Source organism: Pogona vitticeps, chromosome 3 (assembly GCF_051106095.1).
Source record: "Pogona vitticeps strain Pit_001003342236 chromosome 3, PviZW2.1, whole genome shotgun sequence".
Taxonomy (NCBI): Eukaryota; Metazoa; Chordata; class Lepidosauria; order Squamata; family Agamidae; genus Pogona; species Pogona vitticeps.
In genome coordinates this window covers 94,897,984-94,917,780 of record NC_135785.1, presented here as the reverse complement: position 1 = coordinate 94,917,780, position 19,797 = coordinate 94,897,984, and the positions used below count along the sequence as shown (strand labels likewise).

At 38.6% G+C, this 19,797-nt stretch overlaps 1 protein-coding gene across 5 annotated transcripts in view; it reads right to left on the bottom strand.

Moving 5' to 3' along the window:
- The window catches only part of CTNNA3 (catenin alpha 3), a 1,002,073-nt gene that overhangs the window by 808,456 nt on the left and 173,820 nt on the right, over positions 1–19,797 (bottom strand). For all 5 annotated transcript variants that reach the window (XM_072995177.2, XM_072995180.2, XM_072995179.2 and 2 more), the window contains one exon: positions 6,047–6,310. In XM_072995177.2, coding sequence (XP_072851278.2) covers positions 6,047–6,310 — 264 coding nt within the window. The remainder of the gene's footprint in view (positions 1–6,046; positions 6,311–19,797) is intronic.

Below are 19,797 nucleotides of genomic sequence, written 5' to 3'. Positions count from 1 at the left end.
CTTAGCATTCATGATGTCTTGGACTAACTTTGTGCCAGTGTTGGACCTGTAGAAGGCTTGGATCTGAAGTAACTGGAACCCTCCCGGAAATCAGCACTTATTTCACCACCCTTTTCATTATGCTTCTCACAGGTCCTAGGCAGCAGAACCATTCTCCTGAGATATCATGACGTATTTCCGGCACCAGAAGGTATCCGTGTCTAATTCGAACTTCCTAGATCCATCTATCTTTGCATTATAATTAGTTTATTTTTATTTTAAAAACCTGTAGCATTATACTATAAACACAACCTATTTGTACTTGAATCCCAAGGGAAATGAATACGAACAGTGGCACCACAGAGGCCCATTTCCTTCATTATAATCATTGCACCCATCCACGAAGGAGCCCAGCCAGTCCTTCCCCATGTAGCTGACCACTCTGGCAAGGAAGTGGGACAGGGAGTCCTGGCTCTTTCCTGTATTGCCATGACGATAACAACAAAGGACCCCAGCACTGCATGGCAACTGGTGAGGGGACCAGACAGTTCTGGGTGGGGGCGATGAGCCTCCATAACACCTGTGGTGCCGCTATTCATATTCATATCCCTAGGGATATGAATATGAATAGACCATGTCGATTATTCTATAACCTATTATATTTTACCACAGGTATAGCAGGGATGGGAACACAAGTCATGGGACTCACTGTCAATTTGGACTTAGGTTGTACTAGTGAGTAAATCCAGACTCGTCTTGGTTTCCCCCCCCCATGACTCAGACTCAACTCATGACTTGGAACCCACACATCCCCTCCCTTTTGGGGTGAGCTTATTTTTAATAGGCACTTGGGCTTGAGACTGGGGACTACGTACAGTGGTACCTTGCTAAACAATGACTCCGCTGAATGATGAATCTGCATTACGATAACTTTTTGCGATCACTATAGCGATTCTCAAAACAGTCATTCCAATGAGGGATTTTCACCGGACGTTGATTAGGTCCGTGCTTCATGAACCGTTTGTTCACAAGACAATGATTTTTCCAGCTCCGCAAAATGGCTGCCCTGTGTTTTCCAGACCCATGCTTTGCAGGGCAGCCATTTTTACAGCTGATCGGTGCTCACAAAATGGCTTCCCTATGGGTGATCTTCGCTGGACGGCAAGGTATTTTCCCCACTGGAACACATTAAACCGAGTTTCAATGCATTTCAATGGGGAAAGGGTTTTCGCATGACGACGATTTCGCTAAACAGCGATTTTCACGGGACGGATTATCGTCGTCATGCAGGGCACCACTGTACTAAAGATGCAGATAGCGACTTGGAACTTGGCCCCCAAAACTTGCCAACATCTTTGAATTATAGTATAATACTATAGGTTTTTAACTATTATTTTAATTATTCACAGATTTTATTTTACCTGTTGTAATTACTGGTAATAACTATAGCCACAAGCATATGGAATTGTTAAAATGTGTTATAAGTCTTGAGGTTTTTTTTTAACTACTCAGATTTCAGATTTTACACTACAATAAATTCTATTTTACTTGGTATGAAAGTTATTAAGAAAGCTTCTAGACAGTACTTGTTGAGTAAGCTCTTTCACACATTTCCACACTATAAACATTTAATGAGATTGGTTCCCAACAGACTGTTTACTACTATCCATTTATTTCATGGCACTTTATTTGCAATGCAGAAGCAAGATAGAGCAAAGGTTATTTCAGGTTCCTATCCAGTGCCATTTTTCCATGCATAAAGAAAAATGATAACCATTTGATTCTGAAAGCATTCTTAAAAGGTTAAATAGGCGATCAATTTTTCTTTATCTAAGCTACCCAGCCTCAGGTGTCATTTGTACTACCTAGGCAAAAGCTACACAGAAAATTATGTACATAAAAGACATTGAACAATACAGTGCAAGAGCAAGAGTCAAGAATGTAAGTATGGGTGTTCATCCCTCCACTTCTTGAAAAGCCCTACCTATCCCAATTCAGAAGATTCATTGGATAAGTACCTCCTTGAACAGGAGGACCCATAACCAGAAGTAGATTTTGTCCCTTCCCCATATCATAGCAGCATGTGACTCTTAACTGTTTTCTGTACATTTGTTTACCTATTTTGACACTGGCTTTGGGAACCCAAGATCCTCCAGATGTCCTTGGACTCCAACTCCCATCAGTCCCAGCCAGCACTACCAATAGATAAGGATGATGGGCAGTCTAGTCCAATAGTATCTGGATAATTACAGGTTCATCACCCCCTCAATACACAAGACATCTGATTTGTGTAATCTCCTTTATCCTCTGTTTTTAATGGGAAAATGCATAAAGCAGGTCTCGGCTTATTTGGTCACTGAGCGCTCAGAGATGTATAATGTGACTCAGCAGCTGTTTGGAAACAGCACTTTGTTACTCATTACTTTTTCTGTTTTTAGTAATTGGGGCTGACACAGTCACTCTTAAATGTTTCAACAAAAAGAAGCAAACATTAGAGAGGTGTAGAAAAACAACAACAAAATTTGACAGTGACAAGAAGCATATTACTTTTAAAAATAAATGGCCGATGTGTACTGAGTTCCTTTGAAAAGCAAGAGTTCCGAGCTCTATCACTGCCATGAAAAGAGGATTATTGGCTCTGGAAGTGTATGAACAAACCACATGACTTCTTTCACAGCTCCTTAGAAAGTGCAGAGGCTGAGCCCATAAATTATCTGACATGTTTTAGGGTGGCATGGCGGTTAGAAAAGGAATACAAAGAAAAGTTTAGAACATCATTCATAGAAAACTACAGCTATCCAAATGTTTCATGAGTTGTATACAGATTCAGAAATGCTTGCTTTCTATTTATTAACACATTTGGATCAAATTTGTTACACAGCAAATTGTGTGGGTCAATTTATTTATGTGTGATTTTACTTATATGCCACTTTTCTTCCAGAATCAGGATCAAAGGCAGCATACCAAACAGTCTAAAAACAGTAGAAAAATATCATACAATGAAATTACAAACATCAAAATATACTAATTACGTTCATTATGTTAAAATACAATTAAAATTAAAACACTTTAAAATTGCCTGATTAAAAATACTAATACTAGTTTCCCTAGGATTTGATCAAAGCACACATCTGTTTCAAGATCCAGATTGCAAGAAATGTTAGGAGGTGGTTAAAAGGCTGTTTGCTTATTACGTAAAAAAAAACTTCCCATTTAAACAAACGAAAGTGTGGCTACTGCCACATATGTTAAATACGGGGAATGGCAGGATATGGTGATACAATGTTGATCTCAGAGACAATGAACGGGCAAAAACTGCTTTTCTTTTTCCTTTCATGAGCCTCTATGTAGTTTTTCTTCATTGCACCTCAATACGCAGAAAAGATGCAGCGGAGTTAGAAATGAACACATGAAAATATAGTACTTTAGACCAATTAGTCCATCTGTACACTTTGGGATTATTTCTTGACCCTGTGTTGTGCCTGGAGCCTTAGGTGGTAACCATGGCCAGAAAGAACTTTGCCCCATTAGACTTGTACACCTGCTGTGTGGCCCTTCCCCAGAAGCTGGATGATCTTGCCTCCATAACAGAGAACTGGGTTTCCTGTGGCTGTCTTATTGAACTGTGGTCCATACAGGATTACTTCTGAAAATCACTTGGAGATTTTGGTCTAGTTGGGGCATGATGATGGGAGAATACAAGGGCTATGCTGAAGAGCTGCACTGCTTATTCATTTGTTTTGAAGCATAATTCAAAGTCTTGGCTTGAACTTTTAAAAGCCTCATAAATGGCCTCCTCGTAAATCAGGGATAGATAAATGCATCCCTCTAAACCTTGCCTGACACACTCCCCAAATTGGGTTTTTTTAACCGCACTAGGGGATATGAATTAACCCTGCCCCATAAAAGCATTTTTTTAAAAAAAGAAAAATACAGTGTTTCCCCGAAAATAAGACAGGGTCTTATATTAATTTTTGCTCCAAAAACACATTAGAGCTTATTCTCAGGGGATGTTTTGGTTTTTTCATGTACAACGATCTACATTTATTCAAATACAGTTGTGTCATCTTCTTCTGGTTGCTGCACAATGGTGGAGGGTGGGGTTTCACTTAACTGGGGCTTACTTTTGGGGGAGGGTTTGTATTACAAGCATCCTGAAAAATCATACTAGGGCTTATTTTCAGGTTAGGTCTTACTTTCAGGGAAACAGGGTATTTTGGAGAGGATGAGGTACAAAAGGGGATGAAGCCCTTCCAAGGTCCAGCGCTAGGTCTGTGTGGCCCTTAGAGGCTACCAAACCCTTTCTCAGATGACTCTTCCTCCGTGCACTGAATTCATAGGAAGCATTCCCACTCTAAGCTGATCATCAACTGACACTGATCCGCAGTATGGCTTTCATGCCAGTGACACCCTCATTGCAGGAATTTTCTCGCCAAAGAAATCCCCTGACTTAGCTTGATTCTTTCCAGTAGAAAAACTAAAAACGTCTTTTTCATAAGCTTTTTCAGGGAAGAAGAACTTGGTACTATCAAATTTTAAGACTACGTCAGGTGTTGTTAAATCATCTCTTGCCACTTTTAGTTTCTGTGGTTGTTTTGTTAACTGATGGATTGTTTTTCTGTTTTTATTGTGGTTTTATTTCTGTCTTTTAATGTTGTAAAAGAAGCTGCCAACGGGAGGCCTGCTACTGGCTATAGAGTGCATTGGGTTATAAGATGACCCAATGGCTATGTCAAAGCATCTCTAATCGATATTAAGAGTATCAAAAAAGCTAGAACTAACTCTATATGTTATATGCTGACAAGTTGCTTCTGACTTATGGTGACTCCAATAAGGTTTTCAAGGTGCAGTGGTACCCTGACATACGAATGTTTTGAGTTATGAACAGCTCTGGATGCGAAATATTGCTTTGAGTTACGAACCGTGTCTTGACTTACGAACAAAAAAACTTTCCTGCCCCTTTTTTGACCTAAGTTCTTCTTAGGTCAAAAGAAGAAAAAAAGGAAAAATCTCCCCCTAGTGGTAGAGTATGGATTAACCGGCTTTGTATTAGTTCCTATGGGAACTAATACCTTGACTTAAGAACCGTGCCTTGACATAAGGACAAAACACAGCCGGAACGGATTAATCGGTTTTCAATGCATTCTGATGGGAAATGCTGCTTTGACTTAAGAACGTTTTGACTTACAGCCACCGTTCCAATATGGATTAAGTTCTTAAGTCAAAGCACCACTGTATATGAGCAATTTACAGAGTGATTTAGCATTGCCACTTCTCAATGAGTTTCTATGGTCAAGCAGGGATTTGAACCATAATGAATGAAATAACTAACTACTTTTAATCCATTTGTTTTTCTAATAACTATAACGGTGACAATGAGAACTTTAAAGATAATTTCACTCCTTTTGCAAGGTAACTGCAACTTTTAGTTCCTTTTATGGTTAATGGGGTGATCATACTTAATGTAGGGGGAATATCACATGGCTCAAATGATGATTCAAACGGTGTGTCATACTGCTTCTCCATGGTTTTTTTGTGAGTATTTAGATGATGACAAGGTGAGTAGAAGGGGAATGTGTTTTCTACCCTATAACTTTGACTTGTATCAGTCAGATTTTTTAGAGTGACTGAAGTTATTTTAGCTATTTTGCAGTAGAAGGAATCTGAAGAGTTATTTTTTTAAAAAAATGCAATTATAATTTTTAAAAGAAATGTTAAATGTAAATTTAAAATGTTTAAAAGTTTGATTTTAAACTATACCTTGAAACTATAGCTTTTATTATTTGCTTTTTTAAAAAGTAATTTAACAAAATCTGCACGTGTACATTCAGTCCCTCTCCTACAGGAAACAAAGCAAATACATCACTCCCCAATTAAAGATGCATGAATACCAAATTAACTAATTGGTCAGTGCAATACATCATCTAGGAGGAGATCTTGAGACTCTTGGCATGATATCAGCCATCAGATCAATAAACTCTGAGTTGCCACTTTACAAAAGCACAAGTCATTTTAAACAAATTAATGTGTTTTACAGAGAGTGCCATGTTGCTACACATTCACCTACCTCAAGTTCATCAAGTGCAGTTCCAAGGGTAGCTGCCTGTGATTCGGGCTCAGCCTTTTGATTACCGATTCCTTGAGAAGCATTAGAAATGGCATCGAGTGCATTCTCTATTTCATTGCAAACTGAATCCTTGCTGGCTTTAAGAGACGCAATGTCCGAATGTTCCAAACAAGCAGAGCAAACTGAATGAAGAAGAGGTGACCTTTCCTTCAGACAGGCACGTGCAGCTGCAATGTCATCTCGCTGATGGTGGGATTTTAAATCCTGCCAGAAAAAGCACAAATTTGTCTCTGTATAATACATCGGTATTATTATTCCTGTTGTTCTGAACAGTGACAGGCTGGGACAAGTAAAACAGCAACACATTCTTGCTATCACTCCTGAATCTAGTATACAAAATAGTAGATTTTGGTGCTCATCTAGAGCATGCCTTGGATGAAGAAGTCATCAAGGAAGCAAATAAGGAGTTGTATGTGGTTTTTCAAGTGCCCAGAATAGGTATCGTAGTTTGAGTGTTGCACTGGGATTTGAAAGATCCAAGTTCTAGTCCCCATGAGGAAGTTTCAACTTGACAAAACTCACTGAGTGACCTTTAGAGGTTCCCTCTGAAAGATATTACTTTGTGATTAATGTGGGGGGGGAGGGAGCCATGTACAATAGCTTGAGCTCACAGAAGCAATGGTTGGGTGCAAATGTAAGAAACAAACAAGTCATTACTTTTGTGAGCATTTGAACAGCCTTGCGAACATTTTTACACTGCCTTGTTGGATCAGCTAGTTCTTTGTTCTCAAACTGGTGCCTTTTTTTTACTTGACTAAAAGCCCCCCTCTATCTGCAGTCAGCAAAGTCCAACTAGTGCAACTACCCTGGCCCAAGGGATTCTAGGCACAAATACACCTTTAGATGCCCATACGTTTACAGTACTGTTCCTCCGTTCGTCTTGTAACTGTACATTTGTTTTTCCCCCATCAGGTGTGGAATTTTGCTGTAGAACCTGATCCCTGTTAAAATTCATTCTGTTGTTTTCAGCCCAGTGTGCAAGCCTATCAAGATCTTTTTGAATCCGGTTCCTGTCTTCCACGGTATTAGCTATTCCACCCTTTTTTGCTTGATCCGCAAATTCAATAAGCATACCCTGCACCCTTTCATCCAATTGAGCCCAAGACTGATCCTTGTGCTACCCACTTGTTACCTCATCCCAGTTTGAGAAAGAGCTGCCGATAAGCTGGTAAGTATAATTCTGTAACCAACTGTGTATTCACTGGACAGTTGTTCTATCCAGCACACACCTAGTTAGCTTTCTAATCAGAATATCACGGGGCACTTACGAATGCTTTGCTGAAGTCAAGATGTAATACGTTTACAGCATTCCCACTGTCTATCAGGGAGTTTATGCAATAGAAGTTTGAGATAAGATTAGTCTTGATTCATAAAGGAGTAGGTGGTTTGTAATGTAACCTGTGCTCAGGTCATCTAGGAATTGAAAGGGTGGAGCCAACTATCCAGTACAGGCTGGTGCCCATTGAGTGGGGGGGGCAGATAGCAGGGAAGATACTGGTAGGCAGAGCCAAGAGGTCATGACTAGGTGGAGCTCATGACTTTCAGCCCATATTTTTTGACTATACCATAGCAACCACATTCAGAGAAAAGGCAAATGGAGACATGCAAATTCACTTTTTCATCAGTTCCATGCAAATAGTGAAATATGTCTCTGTTCTGTACAACCCAAACTTCCCTCCTATAGAGTTGTAGTTAGAAACAGCAAACTGAGGCATCAGGTGATGAAGACTATTAAACTGCAGTATTACAACCAAGCGACCAACATGAATTTAACCCAACTCCGGGAGGCAGTGGAAGACAGGAGGGCCTGGCATGCTCTGGTCCATGGGGTCACAAAGAGTCGGACCTGACTAAACGACTAAACAATAACATTACGACCAAAGAACTGTTCACAAACTGTATTCAATCCAGCTTGAATTTGACTCAGCCTTCCATCCTTGCAAGATCGGCAAATTGAGAACCCAGCTCATGGGGGGCAATATGTAGTCTGCATAATTGTAAACCACCCAGAGAGTGCTTTCAGCACTGTGGGGCAGTATATAAGCAGCACACTTTGACATCCAAGGTCACAAGTGCAAAGCAAGGGGGTGGGTGGGATGAAGCTGAGTGCTAGGATCAGGGAAAAATTAGATTATAATCTGTCACTGTGTTTCTTGGAATTGCACTAGCAGTCTTGTTCCATTCCAGTTCTACATACGTATGTTTTTTTAATTGATTTAATATACTACCAAACATACTGCTTGAGATTCCTCCTTGCTCCCTCATGCATCACCCCTGCCCAGTGTTCCTTGTTTGTGTGATTTTTTTTCTTGAGCAAAATCTACCATGGGCCTTAGGAAAGTAGTCTTTGGAGGTACCAAATCAGTATTTTCATAGAAGAGTTGCGAACTTTGTGGATTCTTTTTTTAAAACCCTCATCATAGGTGAATCAAATGTAGAAAGTAATCCAGATAAACACAGCTGACAAGAGTAGTAATTGAAAGATTCATTAACATACAGGGATCTTGAAGAAGGGATGCCATGATTCTCCCGGAGCTTTGAAAACTGAGCAGCCAACATAAGAAATCCTGAACAGCTCCACAGGGGAAGGATTTGTTGTTGAAGCTGATTGCATTAGCTATTATTCACACTGCCCACAACAAATTTCCTCGAAATGTGAATGAATCAATTATATGGAAAACCAGGAAAAAAATTATATGGAAGCAGCAAGAAAAAAATAATAATTCATCTTGAGTCATACGCAGAAGTCATTAACCTTAATGGTATTGTTAGATAGTAATTAAGTTGCATTTATGAGAGGTTTTATGGCTGAGGAGCTGGCTTGATAGCTCAGTGGTTTAGATATCTGGCTGCGGAGCCACAGACTGGAAGTTCAATTCCCCACTATGCCTCTGAAGAGAAGAGACAGCTTATGTAAGCCTTGGCCAAGCTCCAAAGTCCAAGGGCACCCGCAGAAGAAAGAAACTGAACATCTCTTTTGAGTATTCTCTACCTGGCAAACCCTAAAAAGGGTCATCATAAGCAGAATTGTCTGGATGGCACATGATGATTATTATTATTAGAGCTGAGGATAGAAATGGCAGAGAAGAATCCGGATGGTAATTGTGCATTTGAAGAAGAAAAGACAAATTCACCTCTTTTCTGCCCTTTTGCTACATTGCAAAATGTATTGAATTGCAAACCAATAAGTTGAGCGAATTCATTTATTTTTCTTGGTGTGACTAAGAAAATTAAATTTGAGCTTTTTATCTGTGACTGAGATGCCAGCATGCTCTAGTTAGTAATTATACCTCTCAGGACGTTTTTGTGGACTTAGAAGTCCTTGCCTTGGGTGTTTTTTTCCCCCCAGAAATCTTCTGAAAATTATGTTTTGTTGTATTATTTCTCCTGATGAAATGTGTCATATAAAGGAAGCCAGATTGTTTTTTTTTTCACCTTAAAATGCTGTTGGTTTCTTTTTACATCTTCCTAGCCTTATCTTTCCTCTTCAGCATTTTATCTTTATATAACTTTTACTCAGGTATCACTGCATTTTCAGCTACTTGTACAATTGCTTCATGTTGAAATCTTGCCTGAGTCAGAAGGCTATTAAGTGGGCTTACATAAGCTCCAATATCTGCCAATAAGGGGATGTGAAGGAGGTCCGAAGGAGAGTGTGCCATCTCATGAGACAAAGGGTGTAGTGGGAGGATCGGAGCAGGAGAGTATTGGTGTAGAGCCGGACTCAAGGGAGAACATGATTAAGGAAGGAGAGAGAGAAGGAGTTGAAAGAAAGGGGAAGGTGGGAATATGTCTGGTAGAGGAGAGCAGGAGTTGGAAGGCGGAGGAGCAAGAACTGTCAGTTTGGGAGGAGAGTATAAGTAGCCAAGGCGAACCGTGGTTTAAAGTAGAATCAGACATGTGGAAGCGCAAAAGAGAGCTGGAGAGACTGCAAGAGTATGAGAGAGTAAAAACCCAGGAGTTGTTGAGGGACTTTCGCAATCTGAAGCTAAGGGGTTTGCTTCCGGAGCCCCCACTTAAAGAATCAGGAGAAGTGAAATAATGAAACCTTGGAGTGGTCGGTGATCATGTTCCCCAAAGGAAAGGAAAGAGGATGACAGGTGATAAGACCAGATTCAAGATTTAATACTCCTCCACCTGAGGGGGATTGGGCCCAGCACCCATGCTGCGGCACCATTTGCGCAGTGAGGAGTGCTCCCCTCCGGAAACCCACCGATGTGGAGAAGTTTGGCCCAGCACCTCTGTGAGTGTAACAGACTTTGGGCCGGAGTTCACATCTGACAGTTATAGCTTGTTGCCAGAATTAAGTTGTTCCGACCCGATTATGAACAATATTGATGCTTATGTAAGCAATAAAGATAAATATGTTAGAGTTAAGAAGACGTCTCCTGTGATATTTCCCATGCAAAATTAGAAGTTGTCAAAATTTGAAGCTGAACCCGATCACAAGGGATAACAATACTGACCTCCCTTAAGGAACTGGGATCAGGCAGGGTTGGGTATCTGATTAACCAGCATATGATGATCTTCATGGTGGTCAAATTGTGCAGGAAGTACCAGTAATCTAATCAGCATAAATGTCTGAGTTAATAATGTTCAGAGTTTTAAATTCCTGGTAAAATTCCTTTTTCTACACTATAGAAGTACAGAGACTCTCAAAGGAGAATAGCTACAAGTTTCTCTCTCTCTGTGTCTGTCTGTCTGTCTGTCTGTCTGTCTGTCTGTCTGTCTGTCTGTCTATTGCACTTCTATACCACCCATCAACTCTGGGTGGATTGCTGCAATTAAAATCCCCACCTACCTTCCATATGCAAATGAACAAATAAAGTAACAATGACCAAAAAAAACACAACAGCAGAGACAACAGCAACATGATAAAATCCACACGTAATGGGTCTTAGGCCTCCTTAAAAAGCACAGTTTAAACCCATTTCCCAGAGTTCACCCCTTTCTCATTAACTGGCACTTAAAGTCTCAATAAATCACACTGAGGCATTTGTAGGGGAAAGAATAAAAATATCTTACCTACATTGCTTGAAATTACAGACTTCTGTGTGCTGCTTTCTTTATTGCACATATACTTAGCAACCAACTTAACAGATCAACAGCAAACAAACAAGTAATGCAGATGAGCAACTGGCTACAAAGCTGTTCCAACATGAAGGATTTAGAGATTTTGGGATCATGGGCTATACTTCCTGGAATATGGACTGCTGGCAAATGATGGGTCTCACCTCAAGAACTGGGGATAATATGTTTGGCCACAGCAGGAAAAACTTCATCAGGAGGGCTTTGAAATGGAAAGCGGTGTGGAAAACAAACTCAGAAGTTATCAAGATACTGTGGCCCATAAAGTAGAATTTACTCTTTGCACATGAACCAGAGTGTATGAACCAGAGTGTTCTGTAAGGCATCCATTTTATAACAGGAGTGCAGCCACAAGGTCAGCACATGTAGCTGATGCAATCCTTGAAATGTGTATTGGGCATGATGTAATGTCTAGGAGAAGACATCAGGTGATGTGCCAGTGATTGGTTGTTCACACTATGTAAGTGCTGCACACTATAGTGGAATATGGAGCTTTGCATGGAGAGGTGCTACAAGAGGTGCTGTCCATTTATTTTACTGATAAGTATTGTTTATTCTGCTGACTATTGTACATAGTTCTGCTGTACATATTTTGTACACACACTGCTGGTGAAGGAATCTACCGTCTCTGCAAGTCTCTTTGCTGCTGACCTGGAAGACTGACTTGTCTCAGATCCATCTCCACATCCCCAATTTCTGACAGAGGTAAAGACAGATGAAGGCTTATGCCCAAGAAGAACAGAGCGAGCAGCTCTGATGGAGCTCAATAATAAAAATGTACAGCAACAAAAACCATTCTTCAGATATATGTATTGCAAAAGACAGAGAAAATAAATTGTGGTCCAGCTATTCAATTAGAATGGAAACATATGTGACATTTGCATGACTCACACTTTCACTATTCAAGATGGGTGGAAGATTATTAAAAAGAAAATTCTAAAGGCACAACTACAAACAAGTCCAACAAGGAAAAACAATGGAAAACAGCAAAAAAAAAAAAAAAACAAAAAAAAAACCAAATTTTAAAAATGTAGCTTCACAAAAACAAACTCAGAGAAGACCTGAAAATTAAAAGAACACATATAGAACACATATAGGAAGTGGAAGGATGACCAGGACACAAAGGAAGAGTAGACACAAGTGGCAAAGAACTACAGGGATGGCATTAGGAAGGCAAAAGGTGAGAATGGGGTGAGGTTAGCAAGAGACACTAAAAGCAACAGCAACAAAAACTTTCTTCAGGTAAATGTATCATGAAAGACAGAGAAAAGAAATTATGTCTCAGCTATTCAGTAGGGATGGCAAAATGATAATGGATGAAAAAGAAAAGACAAAAATGCTCAATCTTATTTTAGCTTGGTCTTTTCCCGAAAGACTGTGGGCGTTATGGAGTCTGTAGAATTTATAAAAGCAGTAAGAATATCTTTAATTCCTCTTTGTTGCACAATGAAAGGTGCAGTAATCTAGGAGTTAGAATTAAACAGCAAGTTCCCAAACACATCCCGTTGCATTCACCAGCACTAATAATCACTCAGACACTGCTTCAAAGTAAAAAGGGAAAATATGTTTACTCACTGCTATCTCAAGCCTTTAAAAAGAGCTCTAGGGGTTCATGGAAGGAATTTTAGAAATTAAAAGAAGGAAAAAATTGGGTCCTTTCAAACCACATATCTGAAGGCAAAATGGTGGACATCATATAGAGATGCTTAGCAAGTGTCTGTGATCTTAGATATGCCAGTTGCAAGGGAAAGAACTATACCAGCCACCGAGAAAAAGAAAAAAAATTCTAATTTGCCAAAGTAATAGGAGTGGTCTTCTAGCCCAACAAACAAGAGTGTATTTTTAATTAGTCAGTAAGAATCAGACAAACTAGCTAGATGAGAAGTTCCTTGTTCTCATGTGGCCATATACTCACTATATTTGCATTAAGAATTGCAAACATTCCCAACAAAGACAGTCTATGACCCTTCAGCCAAATATGAAGTACAATAGGAGACAGGACTGCTGCTTGAGTTTGATAAACAGATAGCCAAGGAATACCTTATTACTTTGAATGAGTTCAGATCTTCAGAGCCAGATGACCTGCATTCAAGAATATTGAAGGAACTGGCTAAAGAACTTTCAGAAGCACTGTCTATTATTTTCTTGAAATCATAGAGGACGAGTGAAGTGCCAGATCATTGGAGGAGGGCTAACATTGTCCTGGTCTTCAAAAAGGGCAAGAGGGAGGAACTTGGGAATTACAGACCAGTCAGGCTCACATCAATCCTGAGGACAATTCTAGAGCAGATGATAAAGCAGTGCAAACACCTTGAAAGCAATGCAGTAATAACTAGAAGTCAACACAGATTTGTAAAAAAACAAAAAATTAAAAATTAAAAAATCTATTGGAAGTTCATCTAGTCCTTTGCTCCTTGCCTTCTATTTCTTTCTGAAGGAACTGAGTGTGAGAAAACCGATTTGATATGTAATAGTCCTTACCCTTCTTATTTCAGTTAGGAGTCTGAATGCATCTCACTTCTGCTAAGATTGTAGTGGAGGTTGTCCATCTCAAAAAGGCAAAACAGCAATCCAGTGATTCCCCAGCCTCCCCAAGAAATCTCTGCTCCTATATCAGATGGTTTTCTCACCATGGCTTTTGCAAACTGGACAAAATATTATTTATACAATATTTCTATATTATTTATATAAAACTCCAGTTTCTGCACAAAACTCATGTCTTTACCCTAGATAAAGCTTAACACACACACTGCATGAGCACAGAGGGAAAAAAGTTACGGTTTAGAAAGAAACAAACAACTGATTCAATGCTACTACTTTTACTATTACATGAAACTAGGTAACAGGTACATTATTGTACAGAAATGCATAAACGCTTCCACAGAAATATATAGATTTTCTTCAAGATTCCCCCAACAGTAGTGGCATCCATCGAAGAGAAATATTTTGAAGTTTCTCATATATCACATGTGGATTAATCAACTAAAAATTTACATCGGTAATTTGACCTGACATTCCCTTGCTGTTTTTCAGCCATTCATTTCTTTTTACATTTGTTTTGTATCAGTTTATAAATGATTAATATGCATTTTGTCAGCCACCTTCATGCCGGCTCCTAGTACTTCAAAAGGATGCTGGGTCTTATTTACATTCCTCATATGTAACAAACTCTTAAAGACCATTTGCCTGAAAGCCCTACCTCATGACTGAATATCCAGTTTGATTTGTCTTTATCCCAGCCATTTAAATAACCTTCATACTTTCGATCTTTACATGTCATATCTTAATTATGACCTGTCTCCTATAATGTTTACCTGTTCAAACATGTCGATTGAAAATATGTTACAGATTAAAATGTTATCATTCTTAAATGTCCTGTTGGCTTCATCGGTCTAAAATTTGCAGACCCATTGAATTTATGTCTCACAAAGAAATCAGATACAAAAAACCAAAAACCATTCTGGAAGCAAAACCTTCTGATGGCGACCATTTGAGATCATGCCAGGGTAGAATGGAAAACTGTTTGTGGAAGAGTTTCCTAAAACAGAGCAGAGAATGGCTTTTCAGTAGGTTTTTCAGCAGTATAAATGAGTGATATCAGCAAATAGTTGCAGCACAGTTAAGAAACATATAATTTATTGTAATCATATATCCAAGAAGGACAGGTGATTACATAGGAGCTATATTCTCTTAATACACCCTCCATCCAGGAAAGTTTAACAACAAGATATGACAAAGAAGACACTGATCACTCAAAAACAGTTGCTTAGAAAAGTATCTGTGCCAACTTTATGGAAATGAATATGCAAGGTCCCATTAAACCACAGTCTAGATTCACTAGTCAAATCATCAGCAATACTAAGAGATGTATTCAAGACGATGCATGGATGGTCAATATTTACTAGGATGCTTTCAGTAAAATGAAGTAGTATCTCACCTATACTTCAACTAATCCTTTTTAAAATGTGCATATGTCTAGAGATATGAGATTGCAGCCACTTTGGCACCTGTTTGCTGCTCAGCTACAAGTCAGTATGGTACAGAGGTATGATTCTTCATAAATGTAAAAGACAAGGGTAGCCATGTATAAGATGAGCTTCAGTGATAGCTTAGCCATGTTTTAAAAATAATATCAAAGCAGCAATTCAGTTACTGTCCAAGAATCTCTGAAGAATGAATCATATGCCTGTTCTAAAACCTGATCACTTTTAAAGACATTCTCTACAGCTGTATCCCCTTTAAAATGCATTAATATTTTGAGCCTCACTGACACAAAATCTCCTCCTAATTTTATTCTTCATGAGTTCCTAGAAGCACCCTCTCAAAATATGCTGCTGTCCCCTGTGGCTCCATACTTCAGTTGGTAATGTATTACTGCTCTGAATTTTTCATTTTCTGATACACACACCACTTGCTGCCTATCTCTACTCTTTTGTAAGTACTACTTCTACAAAACTTGGAGAAAAACATAGTATCTGTCAAACTTTCTCTTTTCACCATCCTATGCTCTAATTTCAGTCACTTTACGTATCCAGGCTTGCTCTCAGTTACTTTCTACTTAAGAAGTCCAATTAACAGCCTCTTAACGAACTGAACAAATTGCTTTTTCTTTTGTATTTGTTCTTGTCACAGTTCCTGATAGCTCCCTGAAGCACTCTGCCATAGTCAGCTCAGATTCTTCTAGTACAAAGGAAACTCTAATCTTAGTTTTGTTCAATTAGCGGATTTTAATACTTGATCAAGATCCAAATAAAATTGTCAGGGAGAGACAAAAGTACATGTGCAGAGGACATATTGATTTTCTGTTATTTGTGAGTTGGAGAATATGGTGGAGGAGGCAGCAGTCTCCCAGGAGAGCTGTCAATCAGCCAGTGGCCTTGGGCAACCCACATAGTCCCAGATGCCCTCCGGAGAAAGAAATGGGAAACTACTTCTCTGAGTACTCAGTACAGTGCTCTGCAACTAGAAAACTTTGAGAAGGGTCAACGTAAGGTGAAACCTATTTGAAGGGGCATTATTATTATTTTATTAGAATATTTATATGCAGACCATTTGTGTTGTCTACCAGTTGTCTTTTACTGATGTGACAAGAAAGAGACACTGGAAGATAGCATGAATACTTCATTGGTACCTATGTTATGTGAAAAGAGCATAAGAGAGCCTCCAGCATGCTGAAATAATGGTTATGAGCTATATCACTGGAGGGGCTATGTGTATCAAAATAACTACAGATCTTCATTGCAAAGCACTTATCTGTCATCTAGTAGTCCAAAGATGCTTGCAAAGCAAGCTTACACATGATTTTCATGTTAAAATAATACACAAATGTAAAATAGAAGTTCTCTATATGGCACTACATTGATATTCACATCTTATTTTCTGCCCTCGCCATTGGTGCTTCATCACTGCCTGCCACATAGCAGTGAGGGGTTCTGAGATCAGTGAGAGGACCTAAGTCACTGGAACATACTGAGCCCATGACAAATATGGGGGTCTTAACATGCTTGAGGCTAAGAAATATATTTTACTTTCTGTATTCTTACTTTTAAGAAGTTCGATATTTTAAGAGATGTACTCTCAGTTTTTTTTTGTGTGTGTGTCTTTTTAGGCTATAAGCTCTTCATTTTCAGAATGTAATTAACTCTTTTTGGCATTTCCAGTGTTTTAGACTGGAATCTTAGGTATTTGCCTGTAATTTAAGATTTATTTTCATATATTTTTAAATATTTGTATCTACAGTTTTCCATAGCAGTAAGACTTTGGATGTTTTCAGCAACTTTGAAGTATTTTAATGCTTCTGGACAGTAGGAGCAATGTAGATGAACAAAGCTAGTAGAAATAGACATGCTAACATTGCCCGGAATTATTGAAAGAATGAAAATACTTATACCTTGATGGCCAGATGAATTTTGATATGACTGGAAACGGTTATCTGGTTTCAGTCTGGAATTAACTCTTTTTCTGAGAGAAATGCAAGCTGTGATGAACACAAGCTTCTGATTTTTCCTAGAGGTGTATTAAATTCTACAGGACTCTTAAGGAGATGTTCAAGTGTCAGACTTTCTGAGCAGACAGAGGTCTGAAGGAAAAGAATATCAAGATGCTACTAGCCAATGCAGGGCAAGAGCTGGAGTTGAAGAGAAGTGAGGAAAAGCTGAAATGAAAGAGGTGGAAGAGCACAGAAGATGGAATAGAAGTTGAGTAGAGATAACTAAAGAGAGTCAGAAACAACAGTAGCAGCAGGAAGAGCAAGAGAGTCAACTGAAACTCAAGGTCTCCTAAAGAGATTTTTGAGGCCAGAAAGAAATTTTAAAGATAGCCTGTTATTAGGGCTAAAAGCATACTGATGTGGCAGAGAGATTATTAAGGCATTCTTTTCCATATTGATGAAATCAAATTTCAGAGGAATTGCAGGCTTAAATCAAGAACACTAACCACTACACAAAGAAAACTTATTTACATAATACAAGAGGTGAGAGTAACATTGTTTAGTGGGTGCAAGATAGGCTGTGTGGCATTTAAGAACTCTGTTCTCTTAAAAATAATAAATAAAAACTTCTAAAAAGGAATGCTTAAGATGTTCATGAGGACCGGCCAGGAAGGTCCTCTCTCAGCATCTACTGCCTCAGTGGGTTCTCTCACTCTGTATAATGTGTTCTCATTTTTACTACCTAGAGTGGGTGGCATATAAATTAAATAAATAAATAAATAAATAAATAAATAAATAAAATATCAAAAAGCAATCAAAAAGGAAGCACATGCTAAAAGGTGTATCTTTCATGAAATCTAAACACACTCTGAAGTGATGAATAGTAAAACCGAAGCAAAATAATTAACCTCCACATGCTTATGAAGTGAATATATCAATGAGGTTTCTAAAAATAATAATGCGTGGCAAAAAGCCTCAAATATTTTGCATTGGAAAACGGGGGGGGGGGAACCCAGGTTTATTGGATTACAATTTTTAAAATGCATTTTTGCATAACCATTAAATATTTGCAGCCTTGAGACCACGAAGGGAAAGAAAGTGTCTTAAGCCCTTGAGTTCTGTACTGAATGTTAATGCATTTGTATATGATAGATTTAATACAAGAACTCCGAGTAAATGCCATTCAGCAGCTGCACTCTAGGCCTATAAATCGCTCCTGGTGCTGCCAAATCCATACAGAGGAAGAACAGCTGTATAATTTACAACGTCAGCATTCGTCAAGAATACAGGTCCTTCTTTTTCAGTCTAAGAGAGCAGAGTCCTCAAAGAAAAAATAAAATAAAAGCAACCATCTTTGTAAAATGCCTGTTTGTATAAATATATTATTTGGCTTTCAAATTATAGTTTAAGCTGTGCATCATCCTTTTTAGCCCTCACCAGATTGAAGTGAAATTTAAAAAACATAAACTCCATGCCTGTTTTAATGTACAATTTTTATATGTAAAAATTAACTACCAATTGCTTTATCATACTTTGTGAGAGTTTCACTCCAGTCAAATTTTTTGTTTGCACACACACAGTTCCAGACTGCACCAAAACAATGAGCTAATAGGTAAAGCAGAGATTTGATGGCAGTTTCTTTCAACCTATTCTCCATCCATTATTTCACAGACAGCCCTACATCACATACTGTGTTCTCATAAATCAGCTGTCCCAACATTTGAGAATTAAAGTTCACCTCTAAATTACATGCTTCTACCATATCTGAATTATTCAAGCAGCTACTCCCATATATTCCTATCCCTAAACTATCACTCTTTCTATTTACACCCAAGGTCTGTTCCTGTTTCTTTCTGGGAAAATCCCCATCTCCCACTTCTTTCTCTTTATACGCTAGGGGCACTTCCTAAGCTGAATCCCATCTCTTAGTTACTTTCTTTTTCTGTTTGTACATTGTACAGTACCAATCCACTTTCAAGTTCTGTCTTTATAAAGACAGTGGAAGTATTCCCACTTCTCTGAATCTAAAGTGTCTCTTCCTTTTAGATCTTATTGTCAGCTCTGCTAAATAGAATAAAGGAGCATATCATAGCCTTAACTTCAGGCAGCAAAATGTTTTGAGTTTCCCCTGAGGAAATCCCCATTTTTTTCTGCAATAGGAGAAGTGAATGCTGAATGTTTCTTGTCTCTAGACATGGGGATGATTTTTTTTTAAAAAAGGGATTATTTTTATTTGTTTGTTTGCTTGTTTGTTTGTTTGTTTGTTTAATTTTGTTTTATTTATACTCCGCCCATCTGGTCTAAAAGACCATAGAAAAAACAGTGAAATAATACAAAAAACCCCCAAAATTACATAAATCATATTGTAATAAACAGAATACAACAATAAAATAGAAAATACATAAAGAGAGAATAAACAGAAAAGTCAGATATTAACTGGAGGGAGGGCCTGAATCTATAGCCATGTTTTAATTGACTTTAAAAAGTGCCCAAAGTGGGGGCCGCGCAGATCTCAAGAGGGAGAATGTTCCAGAGGCGAGGAGCCACCACCGAGAAGGCCCGGTTTCGTGTCTGATATTCGTCAGAAATCACTGATTTGTTAAATATTCATCTCTTCATATTTGTGGGTTCCAGAGACCCCCCCCCCACAAACACGAAGGGATGAATATTTCCC